At 58.9% G+C, this 19023-nt stretch overlaps 1 protein-coding gene across 1 annotated transcript in view; it reads left to right on the top strand.

Moving 5' to 3' along the window:
- The first annotated feature begins 275 nt into the window (after positions 1 to 275).
- The window catches only part of LOC309857023 (extracellular serine/threonine protein kinase FAM20C-like), a 36936-nt gene continuing 18188 nt past the window's right edge, over positions 276 to 19023 (top strand). The window contains exons 1-3 of the mRNA XM_082749924.1: positions 276 to 1201; positions 3014 to 3192; positions 11378 to 11456. Of these exons, the coding sequence (XP_082606050.1) occupies positions 594 to 1201; positions 3014 to 3192; positions 11378 to 11456 (866 nt within the window). The 5' untranslated portion in view covers positions 276 to 593. The remainder of the gene's footprint in view (positions 1202 to 3013; positions 3193 to 11377; positions 11457 to 19023) is intronic.

Below are 19023 nucleotides of genomic sequence, written 5' to 3'. Positions count from 1 at the left end.
CTACCACCTCCTTGTCCCCGCGGCTCTGCGCCCTGCTCCCCCTCCAGGTCCCAGCCTCCGGACCGCTGCGTGAGAGAAACGAGCCTTGCCCGAAGGAGCCGCCCCTTCTCCGCCTGGCCGGCCCGGCGCTTGGTGTGGCCCACGGAGCCGCGGAGGGGACTGCACCGCGCCATCTCCACCGCCACCCACAGGCCGCCGCGCCCTGGCCTAGATGGGCCGCCGCGTCAGGCCCCAGCGCGCCGGATGAGCGCAGAGACCCCAAGCCGGCCGCTGAGTGCGCGGTGCCTCACCCGGCTGCGCACCCAGCTCCGTGGACCAGGGCCTCTGGGCCCGGCCGCTGAGGGCGCGGCCACTCCGAAGAGACGAGAGGGTACGGCCAGAGATGGCCGGGCGAGCGGACTCTTTGGCGGTGGGCGCCCTACACGTGGTGTGGGCGGGGGGACAACCCTGGAGCTGGTAGCTGTCCGACGCCAGATGGACCTTGACCTGTGCCTTGGCACTGCGTTCGTGCCAAGCCGAGGCTAGCTGGGGCACCGGTGGAGCGCGCTCTGGGAGGGCGCCCGGAGTCCCAGGCCGCGCTCTCCGGCGCGGCCATGAAGATGATCCTGGTGCGCAGGTTCCGCGTGCTCATCCTGATGGTGTTCCTGGTGGCCTGCGCGCTGCACATCGTGCTGGACTTGCTGCCCAAACTGGAGCGGCGCGCCGTGCGGCCCTCGGGGGAGCCCGGCTGCTCGTGCGCGCAACCCGCGGTCGAGGCGGCGGCGCCTGCCTGGGCCAAGGCGCGGGGCCGCCCGGGGGAGCCCCCTGCCGCCTCCTCCGCAGCCGGCGACGCGGGCTGGCCCAACAAACACACGCTGCGGATCCTGCAGGACTTCAGCTCCGACCCTTCCTCCAATCTCACATCCCACTCGCTGGAGAAACTGCCCGCGGCAGCCGAACCCGCCGAAAACGCCTTGCAGGGTCAGAATTCCGGCGGTCCCCGGCCCCGCGATCCCGCGCACCGGCCGCTGCTCCGAGACCCCGGACTCAGTCGGTCGGCGCCGCCCCCTGGCCCCAGCGGGGACAGCTCTCTCCTGGCCCGGCTGTTTGAACACCCACTCTACCAGGTGCCGGTTCCACCGCTAACGGAGGACGACGTCCTCTTCAATGTGAACAGCGACATCAGGTTCAACCCCAAGGCTGCCGCGGAGAATCCTGACTGGTGAGTGAGGCGGAGGGCAGCTCAGGGTGGGTGCTCGCAGGCCCCACACCGTCAAGGAGCTGTTAATCTGTTCTCGCCTTCCCAGGAAATGGCCTTGCACATCCCAGGCCTCGTTTAAAGAGGCCCAGGGGCTCGGGAACCGGCAGGAACCCCCCTGGCAGAGTGCTCAACCCCCACCCCAGCACCCCTCTCCAGCAAGGGAGGTTTGTGGAGCAGGAGAGCATGCTGCCTCTTGCTCAGGGCAGTGCCTTTGTCTCCAGAACGACTGCCTCCTTGAGAAGGGCTGCTGGGTGGTTTGGGAGCTGCTCCCTGTGGAGTCCAGGGAGGGTCGGTGCTGACTCTGCGGGAGGGCAGGGTGGCCTGCGGGGTCCCTGCGGGGTCCTGGCTCCCGAAACTAAGTCAGGCAGTGCATGCACAAGCTGGCAAGGGAGTGAATGGGAGGGCCTGTCCCTAACCTTACCCTGGGGAGCTGCTGGCGCCAAGCTTTCAGATGCTCGGGGACATTACTCTGGTGGACACGTCAGGAGAGTCTGCAGAAGCCTAATGAGTCTTGTAAGCTGGTGGCTGAGAACAAAATTAGCAGAGGGGCGTGCTGGCCCCAGTGAGGCATAACAAAAGGGTTCTCCCAACCGGGGTGCCCAAAGCAGCTGCCCTTGGAACCCTGCCAGCTGTGTTGGGTGACATCTTCATAAAAGGGGAGAAGCATTCTCAGGAGCATCTCTTTAAACTGTCCTGGCTTAAACCCTTCCCCCTCGCCCTCCTCAGCCACACAGACCAGCATGAGCCCATGCTGCAGCCCGGAGTGAAATATTAACTAGCAGCAAGGCCAGAACAAATACCTGCTGCAGGTAGATATCACCCCTGCCATGCAGGGGGAAGGCCGTCGCATAAAAATCCTTTCTACCCTGAAATTTGACCAGGCCCAGGCTTTTCCATCTAAATACACCAAAGTGTTTGGTGGCCTCTGAGCTTTGTGTGCTGGCCAGGTTCAAGGAAATGCTCAGAAACTTGAGAATCAGAGCAGTGGCCCAGGCTCAGGGCTCCTCACAGGAGAGACAGAGCCCAGGACTGGGGGTCCAGGATGTGGCCCCTGTGGGAGAGGACTTGGGGCCAGAAGGATCTCGTCTGCAGGTGGGTTGGAGCTAAGACAAGTTCCACTTTCCGTTTGGCTCAGCAGCAAATAGGCTTTGTCTTCCCCCAGAGGGGCCCGTTGCCTCCAGAGATGTCAGGGCCATGTGGGCGGCAGGTCCTGACTTCGGGTCTCAGCTGGAGCGAGTGCCTACCTCTTTCCTCGCTCCCCACCCAAGACTGCTCTCGTTAAAATCAAATTTAGCTTCTTGCATCATTTCTCCCTTTGGTTGTTGGAAGCAAAACAGAGCGCCCGGGGAAGGTTTCTGACAGGCGGGGTGTGTCTCCGGCGTGCACACGGTTCGTGGTCAAAGATGGCTCGCTCATCTGTCCCCAGGAAGAGCTGACAGCCTCTCAGACCCCAAGCTGACATCACACTTGTTGGGCTGTTTCGTGACCCCAGTGCAGACGCGGTAGGGCCTGGCACGGACGCTCTGGGCTCGGTCTTGATTTTAGTTATAGCTGTCTGGACGTCTCCTGACGGTAAGTGAGAATTACAGTTTAGATATGTTATTAGTTAGTAGAACAACAGCTGCAGAAAAAGTAGGGACGTTCGCAAGGTCCTGTTTGGGCAGAGGCATCTGTGAACACATCAACGTTTGTCTGGATCCACAGTTAGAACCTTGGCTTTGGAACGACTCCATTCTTTCCCCGCTGATTCTGGGTCCTCTGCATGTCCTGTAGGCCACGTGAAGGCACTGAAAATGAAGACTTCTTGCCCACGGGGGAGGCGGCTGTGGACTCCTACCCCAACTGGCTCAAGTTCCACATCGGCATTAACCGGTATGAACTCTACTCCAGGCATAACCCAGCCATCGAAGCCCTCCTGCGCGACCTCGGTGCTCAGAAGATAACCAGTGTGGGTAGGTGCCCTCCCCGAGCTTCCCGAGGGCGTCAGGGTGCTGGGGGCTGGCTGTCCTTTGCAGGGCAGCTGGGGAGCCATTGCACCTTGATGGAACGTTATCTCTGGAGTGACCAAAACGGGCAGTCTTCTAGAGGGACACGCCTGCAGGGCCTCGAAGGGAGGGGAGGGACACCCTCGATGCTGTCCGTGTGGTCCAGGGGCTACCGCTGCCCTCGCTAGGCCAGTGAGGGAGGGACAGATGCCGCACAGCCCTTCCTGCTACGTTCTGCTTATCCACCCGAGGAGAGGCACTTTCCGGAGGACAGGTCTCCCTGCTCCAGGGGTGAAAAGGGGGCTTGTGTCCCTGGAGGCCGGGGCCACTCCCTCAGCACAGCAGGGAGACAGGGCAGAGCTCCACCAGCCGCTCCTTCAACTTCCTGAGCACTGGCAGGGATCAGGGCTCAGCTCTGTCTCAGGCAGAGAAGAGGCCTGTTCACTTAGTAATTCAGAGGCCACATTGCTGAGCACTTTGAGATCTGCTGAACTGGACAGAAAAAAGGCATCCAATTACTGATTTCAGGGAAATGTGTCCCCAGTGGTTTCAGAGCGTGGAGGTTCGGTGCCATTGTTCCTGGGCCTGTAGGCGATTGCCTGTGAAGGTCCGCATTAGTCACCGGTGGCTTGAGGAGGCAGTGAGGGACGGGCTGTGGAAAGAACAGTCCTGGGGGCTTTGCAGGGAGCTGGCCTAGGGACACACAGCCAGGAGTGGGGTGGACGGAGGCCAGCCGGGGTAACGTGAGGGTAGATCCTGTCCCCTCCCAATGTGTAGAGCGGGCAGTCAGACTCCATCTCCTTGGTATTCCTCTAAACAACACTGATGCCGCACAGGTCCCCGTGTCCTGGGGCTTCATCCACTCGCTGAGACAGGGGAGTGCAGCTGGCAAGTGGGTTTTCCAGACATCTCTCAGCACTATTTTTGGCTATTTCTGCCCAGTACTGAGCTGTCTCTGGGGCACCTGCCTGGCTATGTGGCTTCTGTCTAGCGCGTGATCGCCCCCCTTCGTGAAGGGGAGTGCGCAGGAATAAGCCGGGGTATCCTTTCTTAGCTGATGCACAGGAGGGGTCTGAGCATCTCCCCAGAGCCCAGGCATCCCCGGCCCTCCCCGTGTGAAGACCAGACTCCCTCCTGCCCTCCCTGCAGACGCCACAGCCTTCTGGGGGTGCTGGGAAGCAGTCTGTGTGCACGACAGAGATTGTCCCATGGACAGGCACGGCCGGGGTGCCCCCCTTCACTCCTGAGAGTAGACAGGGCCATTAGAGAAGTATCCAGGGACTTGACCGACTCGTTCACCCGTTCAGCAGCTTTCCTCGGACACCCCTGGCCTTGGAGACCCCTTTCTGGGTGGTGGGTACGAGCATGAATGAGCCTCAGTAAGACGTCTCTGCTGACCTGAGAGGCCCGGGCAGGGGGACAGGAAACAGAGACGCGGTAAGGAAGACTAAATGCCTTGAACACGATTCACATGGCTCTGGGAGAGGTATGGAGCCCCTTGTCTAAGAAAAGACGTCTGACCGGGGCTTAAACAAAGTGTAGGCGTTAGTCATGCAAGGCAGCAGGGCGGGGCTGGGCTTTCTGGGAAAACAAGAGCAATGTTTGAAACTTTAGAAATGGTTTTCAGGGAAGTACAATGTTACAAGATCCCGCTCCACAGCTCTCCGTGGCTCCCCTCTCTGCCTCGGTTTCCCTATCTGTCAAGTGGGCTTGTGGCTGCTCGGGTACCTTGCATTTGTTCTGATAAGACGGTGCCCGTGACCAAGCTTATAAGTAGTAACTAGATCTTTGCACCCTGTGCATGCCGGGTCCCCACTCAAGGGCAGGGTCTGGGGTGGACACGGGGCTGCGGGGATTCCCAAACGTGGCCAAGTTCACCGTAGCGCTCAGGGAACAAACAACCTGCAGCTGTTTGGAAGGTGAAAACAGAGCCCAAAGAGCATCCCTGCCAGTAGGTGTCGGTGTGCGGGGAGGGTGGAGGGTTTCGGGGGCAGGCCAGGGCCTCCTTGACCGCAGCAGCCTGTGCGGACGAGCCTGTGGAGGCCTTTACCCCGCTCTCCCTGCTGTTTCGGTGAGCTCCCCAATGAGTTTGCGCTTGTGAAAAGGCCTGGTCCACAGGGAGCAGCAGGGGAGGGGCCAGCCCTGGGCTGGGCTGCGGGCATCTCTTCGCGATGCACGCTTTCCAGGCTGTGTCTGCCTCCGCGTCCAGTCGGATGTTTGACCCAAGCCCCTGCTGGAGACAGCAGCCCCTAGTGGGCCCTTGGCTTAGCAGAGCTGGCCGGGCCAGTTTGGAAAGGGAGGCCCTGCTCCCAGCTCAGGTCTCTGTCCCCTTACCGTCTAGCTTCAGTGGTCCCTAGGAGGGGCGAGCCCAGAAACACCGTTGGGACCAGGAACGGCGCCTGCAAGTTTTCCAGAGCTTCCTGCTGGAAGAGTCCCGCTCACTCTCCCCATTCAGAGCCACTGGATCCGCGTGGCGAAGCCCGTGTGGCCTCCGGTACAGCAGCCACTGCGGGCAGGTTTATTTATAGCCGGGCTCCTGGCTGCTCTGTAATGGCCGTTCACTGCCTTTAAACAGGCTCGGGACGTTATCTACCTCTGTTCAGCCTGAGATCAGGCACGCGGCGCCTTCGGCTCCGGCCGGGCATCATTAAGTAGCTCTCATGCACAATTACGGGTGCAAAGGATAAATGACACAATTAACTGCTTTGTAGCAGGGATTGCTGGAAAGGGAAAAGAAGTCACACCGACTCGGAGAGGACTCAGACGGCCTCTGGCTGAGAGATGCCACCGCTGTTCCCCCCGGGTTGGGACACAGCTGTGGCAGGGCCTGAACAAAGGAGCTGTGGTCCCCAGGACCCGAGTCCTGGGCGCTCACCCATCTAGCTAGCATCCAGGACTGACGGTCACGAGCTCCCGGGGACAGCGACTGCGGCTGGGGCAGCCCAGGGCGGGCAGCTGCCTGAGGGCCTGGGTGCCGCCCTAACTGGTTAGAGGCCGGCTCCTCAGGAGGGCAGTTCCAGCCCCAGAGAGCTCACAGTCCCCCTCCCACCCTGGGTGGTGGCAGTGGGTCCCAGTCTCCAGGTCCTGGCTCTCCCGCATGGAGGGGCGGGGGCGACAACTGAAAATGCTCAGTTTGCCGGAGGCACTAGGTCCTCTGGGAGGAAGGACACAGACCACCCCAGACCGACGGGAGGGAAGACTGCAGGCAAGGCAGGCGGAAGGTGACAAATAGCTGGGCGCCTCCTCAGTTTTCCCTGCAACCGTCTAGTCCAAGATCAAGAACAAAAGCCCAGTCAAGGGCCCTGGGCACCTGCTTTCTCCATCTCCAGCAGACAACAGCTGGGCTCTGCTGGGTGTGTTCCCATGGTGTTCCTTCTAGCTCCAGGGAGGGTGCCGGATGCCTTCTGGGGCAGTGCCCTCTTTCCTCCCTTAAGTCAGTTTAATTATCATGATAAAAGTGAGCGGCCACACAGCAGTCTTGAGAGGGGCGGGAGGGGGGGCAGTGCAGTTACTGCTCCAGCATCCTGGGCGTGCATGCGAGGGACTGACGTCTGGTGGAGGCCTGACAAGGTCTCACAGCAGGCCGAGCAGGAGGACCCCAGCCCTCAGAGTCTCCTCCAGTCCCTGGCTCGTAGCAACCCCCTCAAGGCCAGCCCCGGGGTGTCTCCCAATGATGGACAGATAGACACACACTGTGCTGCTCTCTGAGGGCCCATGTCTCTCAAGGCCCAGGGGCAGGAGAAGGGGCTCTGCATGGTACCCAGGGCTCTAGAACACTGTGATCGGGGGGAGGCGTCTGGGGTGGGCAAGGAAGACCACGGCTGACCTAAGGGCTCCTGGCATCACATCCCCCAGATCTGAGCCATCCTGGGCCTTGAGACAAGGCAGGGCTGGGAAAAAATTCAGACCACTTGCCTGGCCATGATCCCTGAGGACAGGCATGGCTCACACTTCTCAGAGGAGGTGACAGAAGCCCCCACGGGTGGCCTGGCAGTGCCTTACACGTGGGCATGTTTGCGTGGGCCACCAGTCTCTTAAGCAGATTTCTTTCCTTTAAAAGAGGTGGCTCACCAAAACATGGGTTGGGGGTTCCTGTTAGAAACGGGGAGCCTGGCGATGCTGATCCTGGCTTCCACGGGAAACCAGTTGCTGAGTGATTCAAGTGACTTGTCCCTTCCAGCACCGAGGTGTGCAACGCGGGATGAACTAAGGACAGAGCCCAGCGTCCCGTGTCTCCCAGCGCTCACGCCTCCTTGGTGTGGTGCCATCAAGTTCCCCAGCCGGGATGGCACCCCTTTTCCTTTTGGGTCTCTCTCTCTTCTCCTGGGGCTGCTCTTGGTGCTTGGTTTACTCGACCCTTCCTAGGAGGACCCTAAGAAATGCAGTTCCCATTCTGGGTCTTCTGAGGGGAGCTGTGTTCTGGGGAAAGACAGCAAACTCTCCGGTGTCCAGATGTCTTAGTGCTCATGGCATACAAATATGCAAACATTAGCATATTAGTTCTGTTAGTGTGTGTGAGCGTGTATAACTACTGGTGCATGTCATTAATGATCGGTAGTCCGTGCTAATTGATACCATATATGAACGCGTAGCTGGCAGATATGGCTCTGGAGGGACAGCAGGAAAGACAGAGCCGACATCCGTGGTCTGGATGGTGGGATGTGCCTGCAGGAGGCAAGCAGGGGAGGGGAGAGCGTATATGACAGGTGCCCTCCATGGGGCTTGAGGGAACCAGACCCCCAGTTAGGTGCCCCTCGTGGGTGCTGGTGATTTGAGGACAGTGAGGCCCAGATTTGGGTGGGGCCGTGGAGATGGAGAAAAGTTGGCTGATGGGGCTTGTTTGGGGTGAGTGTCTTCTGGGGACGTGGCCACTGGAGGCCTTAGCGCGTCCACGAGCCCACAGTGGGCTCACTGCTCAGTCAGTTGCCCCCCAGGGCAGAGGTTAGCCATGTTTCAACAGGCCTCTGTCCCCTGAGAAACATGGAGACCCAACCAGGTTAGGGAACATCCACCAGCTCTCACACGGGACCCCTGCTGCACACCTGGCTTCTCCCAGAAGTTGGCCTCCGCTTCCACGGCCTCTCTCCGACACGGGTGCAGGCCAGATTTCTCAAGTCTGACTTCAGGAAGAAACCCCAAACTCACACCCTCCTTCTCAAGGGCTGGTTAGGGTCCAGGCTCTGCCACCGGGGCCCTTGGCCCTAACCCTCTCCCCAGGCCCATTGGTGACAGCAGAGCCAGGACATTCACCCCAAGCACAGACCTGTGGGGGCATCTGCCTCCCACCCATCCCAGAGGAACACTTGGCCTTTGCCATGACTGTTGGCCATTTGCATGTGGGCTTTGCCCGTACCTGATTTCCAGGTGTCTCCAAGTTGTCAACCCCAGCTTGGCAGAGTGAATAGTGGCCCCGAGTGGGAAGGCACATGTCCCCAGACAAGAGAAAGGTGGTGTCCAGGGCCACTAGCAAAAGCCTGGCCTTTGCAGATGCTAAGGCCCATTAATTTCTAGTTACTTGCTTGGTCCGTGGAGAGGAACTGGTAATGCAGCAGAAAACACAGGTCAGCAGGGCACTCAGATCTGCTTCCAGAACAAGAATGACTCAACCGACCAGATTTGCATAATAATTTATTATTCAAGAAAACCAGGATTGCAGGCCCTGGAGAGAGCTGATGTGCTGTCCCCGACAGCACATGTGTGACCCCAGTTATTACATGGAAATGGGGACATCGAATGGGGCTTAATCAGGCCACTAATTTTCTTAATGATCACTTCTGTTTTCATCTTATTAAAAAACGTAATAAATGTTCATTGTTGAAATTTAGAAAGCACAGATAAGGGAAAAAAGGAAATTAGAACCCTCTGTGGTTCTGCCCGTGGGGGGTGAGCACTGGGCTGGGGCTGGGGCTTCTTAATTAGGCATCCAGATTTTCTCACGTGCTTGCATACACACCTTCCAGAAAAGGCAGCTCACACAGCACACACGCTTCCTAAGCTGCTCTGCTTAATGATAAGATAAGGAGCAGTTTGCCACATCGTTCGAGAGTCTCTGGTACCGTTATGAGGACTACGTAGCATTCCCTCCATGGGATTCCCCGTGCATTGTACTTCTCCGTGGGATCCCCCCCTCCCAAGGGCTGCGCCTTTTTACCTTATTTCCAGTGTTCTGGAGCAAAGTGGAATTTTTCAGGGGTTGGGGGTTGTTTTCTGAGGCTGCAAGAGCCTCCCACAGACCCAAGTCACATACTGGTCTAGGGCACCGGTGCCCTCAGCTCCACCTGCTGGACCCCGAGACCAGGGCGCGTCCAAGGCAGCCAGGCTCTCCCGGCCACAGATGTTGCAGAGGAAGGAATGAGCAAGTGGCTGGGTCGGGAGCCCAGGAGTGGGGCTGGGCCTTGGCCCTCCCAGAGGCCACGAGAGCCACCCAAGATGCTCAGGGAGCTCAGGACGCCTGGTCCTCCTTTGCAGTCCCGTGACAGTCTTGAACAGGCCATGGGCCCTGCCCCATGCCCCATTCTAGATGCTTCACGAGCATTACCCGCTTGCTGGTGGTAGCAGCCGCTCGAGGCAAATGTGATGGTCCCCCTACCCCAACTCCGCTTGCTCTAGCTGCGTATGGTCGACCTGTAGAACTGACAGATTAAGTCATGCATTATCCTTACGTGTCTTGACATTCACCACGGCTCCAGGAAGGGGGCCGAGCAGGCACCGAGCAGGCACCCACCCCCATGTGGCTCCCGCAGCATGGCGCCCCTCATTCATCGCTACTCACCTGGCCTCAATCTTCACTTCCATGCACGTTCCTCCCCATCCGCCACTGCTCTGGCTGGAGTCCACCTAGGTTCCTCTCTTCCCTCCACACCCCACACCTACCACCACATGGTTCCTTGGACCCCCTGGTATTTCTTTAGTTTTTCCATTTCCCCCATCTCTGCCATCCAAGCCACCGGTGTCCACTCTGGCTGCCTTAGCCTCCTTCCCCCGGCTTCCACCTTCCATCCTCGCAGCCAGCCCCCTCTGTGGTGGGGGACGGCATGGGCCTGGTTCCTGGCCGTTCTGCTGCCCAGCGCCGACCACTCCCTCCCTGTGGAAAGGACCCACTTCCTTCCTACCCACTGGGCCGGGTGGACCTCAGGACCTTCCTTCAGGCTGTGAATGTGCCTGGCTCCCTCCTTCTTCAAATCCTGTGTGTTCGGGCCAGCCTCTGTCCTCGCTGAGAGCGGCATAAGTGTCACCTTCCCAGAGAGGCCTTTCCGAGGGCCCCTCAAGCCTACTGCCCTCTTGCACAGAAGCCTGAGGTCATCTCCATGTTTACACTTTACAGTCTGTCCTGCCACACGGGCGCAGACTCTGGTGGGGATACCTTGCCTGTCCCTTGTTCCTCTGGCAACAGTGGCACAGCTGGTGCCTGGCATGGAGGCAACAGGCCGTGTGGCCCATTTCCCACGGTCTGGAGCCCTCACCATGTGGAGGTGCGGCAGGCGAGCCAGCTCGGCTCCTGAGGGGGCCACAGTCCAGGCCCAACCTCTCACCCCACGGTTCATGGAAACCCTTGAGTGTGCTCCTTCCTTCAGCTCCATCAGCATAAAGGAGAGCCACAGTCTGGGGGGAAGAGCAGACATTTTCAGGAATTCTTTAGCCTCTGAGCTGGCGTGGCAGGTGAGAAGCCACCATGATGCTTTTGGAGTCCTCCATCCCCCATAGCATCCATGTGGAGCCCCCTGTGATGAGTGGGGCCTTCGGTCTCCTCAGACTAACCCCACTCAGGCTTCCTGTAGAACCCCAGAAACTCAGACTGGGCAAGCAGTGGTATGGGGTGGGGCAGGTGGGTGAGTAGGTCATGCAGGTGTCTGGGGCAGGGGAGGTGTTGCCGGTGGGCGCATGTACGTGGCCAGCCTTCCCAGAAGCTGCCCTCTGGCCGTGGCTAAGACCATCTGAGAGATTCTGCCCCAGCATCTGATGTCAGGTGGGAGTGTGTATCCGCATTATTGCAGGAAACCCCAAACTTTCCAGGCAGTATGGGGGCCCTCAGACACACCCAGATGTCCAGGTGGGGCTGTGGGACCAGGGTGGGAGCTGGTCTCACTTGCCCACAGAGGGGGGAGTCTGCACGCAGCAAGTGACCCCGTGTCTCTTTCCCTCTCCCTTGCAGCCATGAAGTCGGGGGGCACGCAGCTCAAACTCATCATGACATTCCAGAATTATGGGCAGGCGCTGTTCAAACCCATGAAGTAAGTGCTGGGGACCAGTTGGGACGGGGGTGCCTGGTGCTGAGACGGGTCTGTGCTGGAGGGAGCAGCACCAGGTTTCTGGCGGAAAATGCAGCGTTTCCTCCCAGAGGTGTTGTGGGCTGAACTGTGGGAGACTGCTCTGGGCTTTCTCCCCCTCGAGGCAAGTGAGCAACCCAGGGGTCCGGCCCCCCAGCCCCTCCTGGTGTCCCCAGTCCTCCCTCTCCCAACCCTCATCAGATCATTCCTACCCCGGTGAGCTTTAATGTTGTAAACAAGGAACCGAAATACAGACACCAAAGAATGCTCCTAAAGAAGGTGACTTTGGCCTCTCCTGCATGGCTCAGGGATCCGGCGACTTTTTCTATAAAAGGCCCGCCGATAGGTATTTTAAGTCTTGTAGGCCATATGGTCTGTGTCTCAGCTCCTTGGGTCTGCTCTCCGAGCCCAGAAGCAGCCAAACAATGGCTGTCAGTAAAGCTTTATTTATAAAACTCGCAGGAGCTGGATTGACCACCGCCCCCCCACCGACTGTAGTTTCCTGTTGCATAAAGTAAAGACCATGCTACCAAAATAATTAAGGCCTTCAGTGGCACATGAAAATCTGTTCCTGGTGGAGGAGTATTTGAAAGCCAGGCTACCTCAAGAAAATTCACGAGGAACATCCATGTTCTTCTTCTTCCTTTTTTTTTTTTTTTTAAAGATTTTATTTATTTATTTGACAGAGAGGTTACAAGTAGAGAGAGAGAGAGAGAGAGAGAGAGAAACAGGCTCCCTACTGAGCAGAGAGCTTGATGTGAGGCTCGATCCCAGGACCCTGAGATGATGACCTGAGCCGAAGGCAGAGGCTTAACCCACTGAGCCACCCAGGCACCCAGCATCCACGTTCTTGATGACCATCCTGATGATGCCAGGGCTCGGGTATCCCATTGGGGCCCAGGTTGCTCCACCATCTCCTGGGTGTGCCAACAAAGCCATTTGTGTGCTGGCTAGAGGGAGTTCATTGCATTTAAAGTGTGGGTTGCACCCTCAAGTGCCCACAAGGACCATGCAAGTTGTGTGAGCCTGCTGGCAGGGGGGAGGGGGCCGGCAATCTGCCAGGCACGGACTCCACCGGAAGGGGCAGCTGCCTGTGTTCACCAGATCTTGACCATCTGTCCTAATATGCAATTTTCAGGATAAGCTCTCTTTTCATAATAATGGCTCTCTTTTTCTGCTTAACTTTCAAATTTCAAAAATGGTGGTAACTAATTGAGAAGCATCCCAAATGCCTTGGAGGCCACACAGAATACAACTGCTAGTTGGTAACTTGTGACTGAAGGTATGATCTTGGGTCCAGGGTGTTTCTGGGACTCTTGCTCCCTTTCCTTGGAACCGACGTCCTGCCAGGGTCTTCCCTGAGGATCCTGTCTGGGATTGGGGCTGCCTGGAGTCTGGAGCAGGTGGGGTGAGAACATCATTCACACAGGCGAAAGGAAGGACAGCAGGACAGGTTGGAAGCCCAGGACTGTGGGAATCTGAGGCAGATGCCCAACACCAGGGTGTGGTGAAGCCACCCCTGCTACTATCAGGGGTCCGTGAGCACAGGCACCTCCTTCCCCTTGTCCATGCAGAAAGGGAGGTTCCCATCTCCTCCAGGAGAATTAGTAGAGAAAAAGGAGCTGCGATGGGCTTGGCGGTCGCAGGAAGACGGCTGGATGCAGGAGTGTGGTCAACCAGCTCTCCTCAGGAGAGATGATTGGGGCGGGGTCCACACAACTGGAGGGTATGCAACCTAGGACTGGGTGTGGGTTCCTCGTGGAATATTCTGGAAGGAAACAAGGCCTGGGACGGGCATGGGCTCTTCGTAGAACTTTCCAGCTTCCTTGGGCTTCTTCGTGGTTTTGGCCCCACTGTTGAGGGGAGACCGTTGGGAGGCTGCGGCCTCTCACAGGGAGGCTGAGGCAGGAGGGCTGCTTCCGGGTTGCTCGATGCTCACATCCCCCCCGTGGGATGACCTGTGTGGGCTACCATTACCAGCAGTACTGGTAACGCTGCCGAGAGAGCAGCAGGGACAGTGTTCACGGGCGGCGGCAGCAGTTTCCAACAGGCCCCGCAGAGGCCGGTGCACCCCGTGTTCTCACGACTGGCCTTGGTTCTTGTTGTAAGCGTCACACCTCCAGATTCTTGTGGAACAGGTGTGCTTTCCAGGGCTGAGGGCATGTGAGTGTGTTACACAGGGTCTCCCAGCCCCATGACGACTCTACCAGGGCCTCCCCACTCTTCTAGGCCTTTCTGTGGCCCTCACTCTCAAAGTTTCTCTGGTGTGCATGTGCCACGGGTGTGGTGAGCACTGATGGGGGGAGTGGCCATGCCCCCTTTGCTGCCACAGAGCCCCACAGAGGCTGCTGCAGCTCCAGCAACATGGGTCAGATCCGGAGAGTCTGGGTGGATGAACGTATGCCAGAGGATCTGAATACGATGAGCGTGTTTTACTAAAGAGACAGACCCCCCCACACCCACACGGGGCCAGAATTAGCAGGAAATACTCAGTGGGCCTCATGGCTGAAAGGTCATGCTAAAGTAGCTGCCAGGGACAGGCCTCTCTCTCTCCCCTTCTAGAACATCTGCCAGCCGAAAACCTGATATTAAACAGCTTAATATATCTCCTTGATGGCAAGGTGGTTGTTTTCTGCTGTGTGAGTGATGGGAAAATTACCCAGGATGGAAAGGCTAATTTTTGCTTCTGTGCCTTCATTTGGTGAGTCAGGGATCTGCTGTGTTCAGGAGGAAAAGGGAAAGCGTTCACCTTGTCTGGTGCTTTGCCTCCCCGAGGTTATCTCTGGAAATGGGAACCGGGGCCCCTAGGATATCGGACCCTGGTCCCAGGAACCTGGGTTAGCCTGAATGCAGCCTTGTGTATCCTTGTAAGAGGGGAGCAGGGATTTGTCCCAACACCCGCAGCTGGCCAGCTCCTACCTCAGCCTGTGAGTGGGGCCAAGTCTGTCCTTTAGAGTAGATAGTCAATGGTCAGAGCATTCCAGGGATAACAGTTACATGCAAAGGGCCTGGGGCACCAAAACAGGCTCCCTCAAGTTCTGCCGACTCTCATCACAATGGACAGATGGTAGAAGTGGGACTTGGGTGGCAGCAGGTGGGGGGGAAATCGTGATCCTAGGTGCGTTGGGGTGCCATGGGGTGCCCTCAGGGCGAGCAGGAGTGACGTGAGCCACGTTGTTCCTGGTGATCAGGGAGGAGACACTGGTGGGTCGTGCTTGTGGACATGCCCTGGATTTGACCCCCTTAGGCAGGAGGTCCGGGGGGTTGGGGATCACCCAAGCAGCCACACTAGGTCCTCATCTGGGGAGGGTGTTGGTGGGGAGCCCTGGTGAGCAGGGGGCCCGGCACAAGGGAGCCGTGGCTGCCTGCTGTGTGTGCCAGCACGGACACACGTGTTGCCCGCTGAGGGTGCTTGCCCGGACACCTGCAGATGGGCTTCCTGGGAGCTCCTCCCGGGCGTTCCCTTCTCTCTGCTTCTGTCCTGCAGGGTTTGGCGGGCAGTGCTGTTCCCTGATACACACAAAGTTTAGGTGTGGCCCTCCTCTGTCTGGGCCTCAGTTTCCCATCTGCAGGGAACTCAGGGGGCCCCTAGCTCTGCCTAAGATGCCCGAAACAGCTGTGTGACAGCTGTCTGTGCCCCGAGCAGTCCCCCAGGGGCCCCTTCCCCAGAGTCCGACCTGGCAGTTGGCTGTCGCTTCTGTTCTGGCTCTGCGTTTGCCTGGTCTCAGTCCCCATGCTTGCCGTGTGGCACCCACTGACCAGGCCAGCGTTCAGCACCCCCCCACCCCTCCCAGGACTGCACGCCTCCTTCCCTCTCCGTCAGCCCAGAGGTGTGGTAGTGGCAGCGGCAGCAGCAAGGGGGAAGGACCACAGGTCCTTGCTGCTCCCCGAGGCATCTCCCCTGAGCCGCCTCCCCTGCCACGCTGCTCCAAGGGGGCTGGGGGCGCACCTGCTTCCGGCCAGCCTGGAGAGGGCACGCAGGGCTTGCCGACCCCTCTCCACCAGCTGTTCCCAGGCGTCAGTGGAGAGAATGGGGCCCAGCCCACACTCCACGCAGCCTCCCACATCAGAGCCTTTCTGGGGCGCCATGGGGCTGATTCAGGCCCGTGGACCCGAGTGCACAGCCTGAACCAGGCCTCCCGCTTGCAGGCTGAGACCTCTCTGACTGGCTGGGATCTGGGGGGGGACGGGGACACTTCGCAGGCTGTCATGAAGGTGGAGGGAGTGACTCCGCACACATAGCTTAGATCATAGTAGGAGCTGGATACGGTTGGCTTTGCCTCCCCCGCAGGCTTCGGTAAAAAGCTGCCAATTTCCTCTATTTTTAACCAAGCCCAAGCTTTCTGTTTTCCCACAACTTAAAGAACACTGAGATGTTAATAGTGACGGGGAACTGGGCGGGGGTGGGGAGCCTGCTTGTAAAGGAGGAAGGGAGGGGTTCTGCTGTGTTGAGGACGAACTTGAGCGTGGAAGTCACAGCTGTTGGGAGCCAGGACCTTTCTGGGGCCCGGGGGACTGTTCCTGCAGCCAGACCTCCAAGCCTGCACACAGCCTCCCCAAGTCCCCAAGAAGCTGGGCACCTGACTGGCTCCGAGTCCCTGGGCCCGTCCCAGTACCCAGAGCTGGAGCCGTGTCTGACCTTGGGAGGGGGAATCCCTTAAGAAAGAACCCAGCACTGGCCATTTCTACCTGTGTGATTCTGCACCTGCCTTTTCCCCTTGGCTGACCTCAGACTTCCTTGTCATTAAAATGGGGACAGGGATGGGAGCCTGGGGTGGGGGTGGGGGGGACTCGCCTGCTACTTACTGGATTCCACCTCTCTTTGGCTTCTGGGAAAAGAGAGGCACCTTCTCCCCAAATGTTCTGCGTCAGTTCCTCAAAGTCTCAGAAATATCGCGGGGATGGCATGACCAAATCTGAGGAAACGGACCGGATTTCATAACTGTTCCAAGATTGCTAAATCCCATGTCCTTCCTGCTGCTTCAGGGCTGCCAACAGCTCCGTATTAGTTCCCTGTGCTTCTGCGGCAGGTTACTGCAAATGCAGGGGTGTGAAGCCACCTGAACCGTCCTCCCGCAGGCTCGGAGGTCAGAAATCTCAACGGGATCTGCCAGCTGTGTTCCTTCTGGAGGCTCCGGGAGATCATGTGTCTCATTGCAAAGGAAGGCCTTAGGCAGCCTCTTGAAGCTGGAGGAGGGGAGGAAACAGCGTGTCTCCCAGAGCCTCTCTTCGAAGCCACTGCTGTGGCCTCTTCAGCCATGAGACCTCCCTCTGCTTCCTTCTTATAAGAACCCTCCAGATGACATTACCCACCCTCCACCCCAGACAGTACAGGATCGTCTCCCCATCTCTAGATCCCAGACATAATTCCATCTGCAAAATTCCTTCTGCCCTTTAAGGAAATTCAGACCAGAGATTTCCTGGGAGAGTCCAACATAGCAGTCATTCTCACTTAAGTATAAAAATGCATGATCAGCTTTATGGTGCTTCCTTCCCAGCAAAGGGACGGAGTTTGGGTGTGGTCAGCTCTGGAGACGGGGAGAGAAGGAATGTGGAAATCTGGGAGGCCCCCAAAACTGGCCCTGAGCAGCTCCTTGACAGGTTTAGCAGGCCTGGCATAGGATGCTCTGAGTACCCCTGGGGGCTGCCTCCACTGCCTGCTTTCTCGTGGCCTGTGCGACCCAGTACGCTTGTCTGCCTGGGTGGAGGTGTGAGATTTTAGGAACTTCCTAGAGAGCAGGACTGAGACCTTCCCGGGATCCAGGCCTCCGGAATTCACCAGGCTCTGCCCGTCTTTCCACCCTGACCCTCCATCACTGCTGCCAAGGCTTTTCCCTGAAACCGTGCGCTTGGCTGTGGTTTGTGCCTGATTCCTTAGCCGCTGTTTTCCGAAGAAAGTGAGTGTACACTTTTCCATTTCCCCGCTGCTCAGGCCTGCCCAGGGCTGGGGCGGGGCGGGGTGGGGGGCTCACTCTGACCTCAGCAGCTGTCGGGGTGGTGGGTGGCTCCCAGGTTCTGACTGCTCCGTGTATGGGGGCAGTGACCCCCAGGAGGGTGACCAGACGGGGAGGCTTCTCCTGCCCCTGGGCCCGTTGGAGAGGCTGCCGCCCGCCCCCCAGCCCTCTCAGTCCGCAGGAAAGGACGGCGACTTGCTGGCTCTGTGCTCCCAGGTACCCAGTGTTCTAGGAAACGCTCGTCCTCAGCCCGGTCTCCCCACCCCTCGCCAGGGCAGGCACATGCTCTGGGTGCCTAGCCAACCCCGGGGTGTCTGATAGCATCTTCTTTCCACATTTCCATGCCCCACACTCCAGGAAGAAGCCCGGTGCCCCAGGCAGGCCACGCCCTTCATCTGCCCTGCACCGAGGCTGGCTTCCTCCACGACACCTGGAGGAAGGAGAGGCTGCCGGGTAACTGGGTTCAGCTGAGTGCAGTCTCCCGCCCGTGCAGCGAGCTCAGTACTTTTCCAAAGGGTTTTCCCTAAAAGGCCAGTCGGCCGCAGCCCCTTCAGCTCTCCAGCACCGCCCGGGATGTGGCAGGAAGCGGGCGGACCTCGCCACCGAGGGCACCATGTCCCATCTCCTCCTGGTCCCCACTCCACACAGATGCCCCCATGCTGTCCCCTGCTCCGTGGCCCGGGCCAGAGAAGAGTCCCCGTGCCCCCTGCCCCATGCCCCCAGCTCTCAGATCCCCCGAGTTCTCCTCTCTGGCTGGTCGGGGCTCCCTGCAGGAGTCCTGCTGATGGCCCTTGTCTCGGCACCCGAACATGCAGGTGGCAACCAGCTGGGTGGATCCTGCGCGCCTCCTTCTGTCGCCGGGGGTGCAGAGCTGGCAGATTTCCACTCCCCTTGTTGATCTGGGCATGGACACTCAGCAGGAAGACCAGCAGGGAGCCAGCCTCGTCCTCCCTGAGCACCCCACCTGCCCGTCCTGGGCCTCTTCTGGCCATTGTTCCTACTTCAAGCTCCCCCGTGTGTGGGAGTCCTGACCATTCTGAGGACAGGAGCGGGGTCTGCTGGCCACGCCCAGAGCACAGAACCCCCTCCCAGGCTGGGGAAGCTGAGGGTCGGGGCTGAGCACAGTCCCTCAGCACCCCCGGTGGCCTTGGGGAGCCGGGTCTGCATGGGGCTGACCTAGCCCTTTGCTCCGGCCCACAGGCACCGTGTTTGCAACAAGCAAGCGGGAGGCCCACACTGGAGCCCACCCTCCCCTTCAGGTGTCTCCTGAGTTCCCTGCTCCATCCTTACCAGCACTGATTAAGCGGGGCCCCTGCCCAAGTTGCTCACAGCCTGAAGGAGCCTTAAAGCCACTCACAGGCGTGTCACACATCTGGAGACGCGCCCAAAGAACACAGAGGCCCCGGGAGCACCTCGGAGCCTCTAGGAGGGGAGACGAGCCCTGAGCGCACAGACAAAGAGCACTTCATCTCCACTTCTCCACCCTTCCGGGTCGTTCTGGGGAGGGGCATTGGGAAGCTAAAACGGCCAAGCCGAGGCCTGTGTGTGGCCTCGGGGCAGAAGACAGAGCTGCTCCT

This window comes from Mustela nivalis, assembly GCF_964662115.1.
Source record: "Mustela nivalis genome assembly, contig: HAP1_SCAFFOLD_223, whole genome shotgun sequence".
NCBI lineage: Eukaryota > Metazoa > Chordata > Mammalia > Carnivora > Mustelidae > Mustela > Mustela nivalis.
This window is presented reverse-complemented; position numbering and strand designations above follow the sequence as displayed.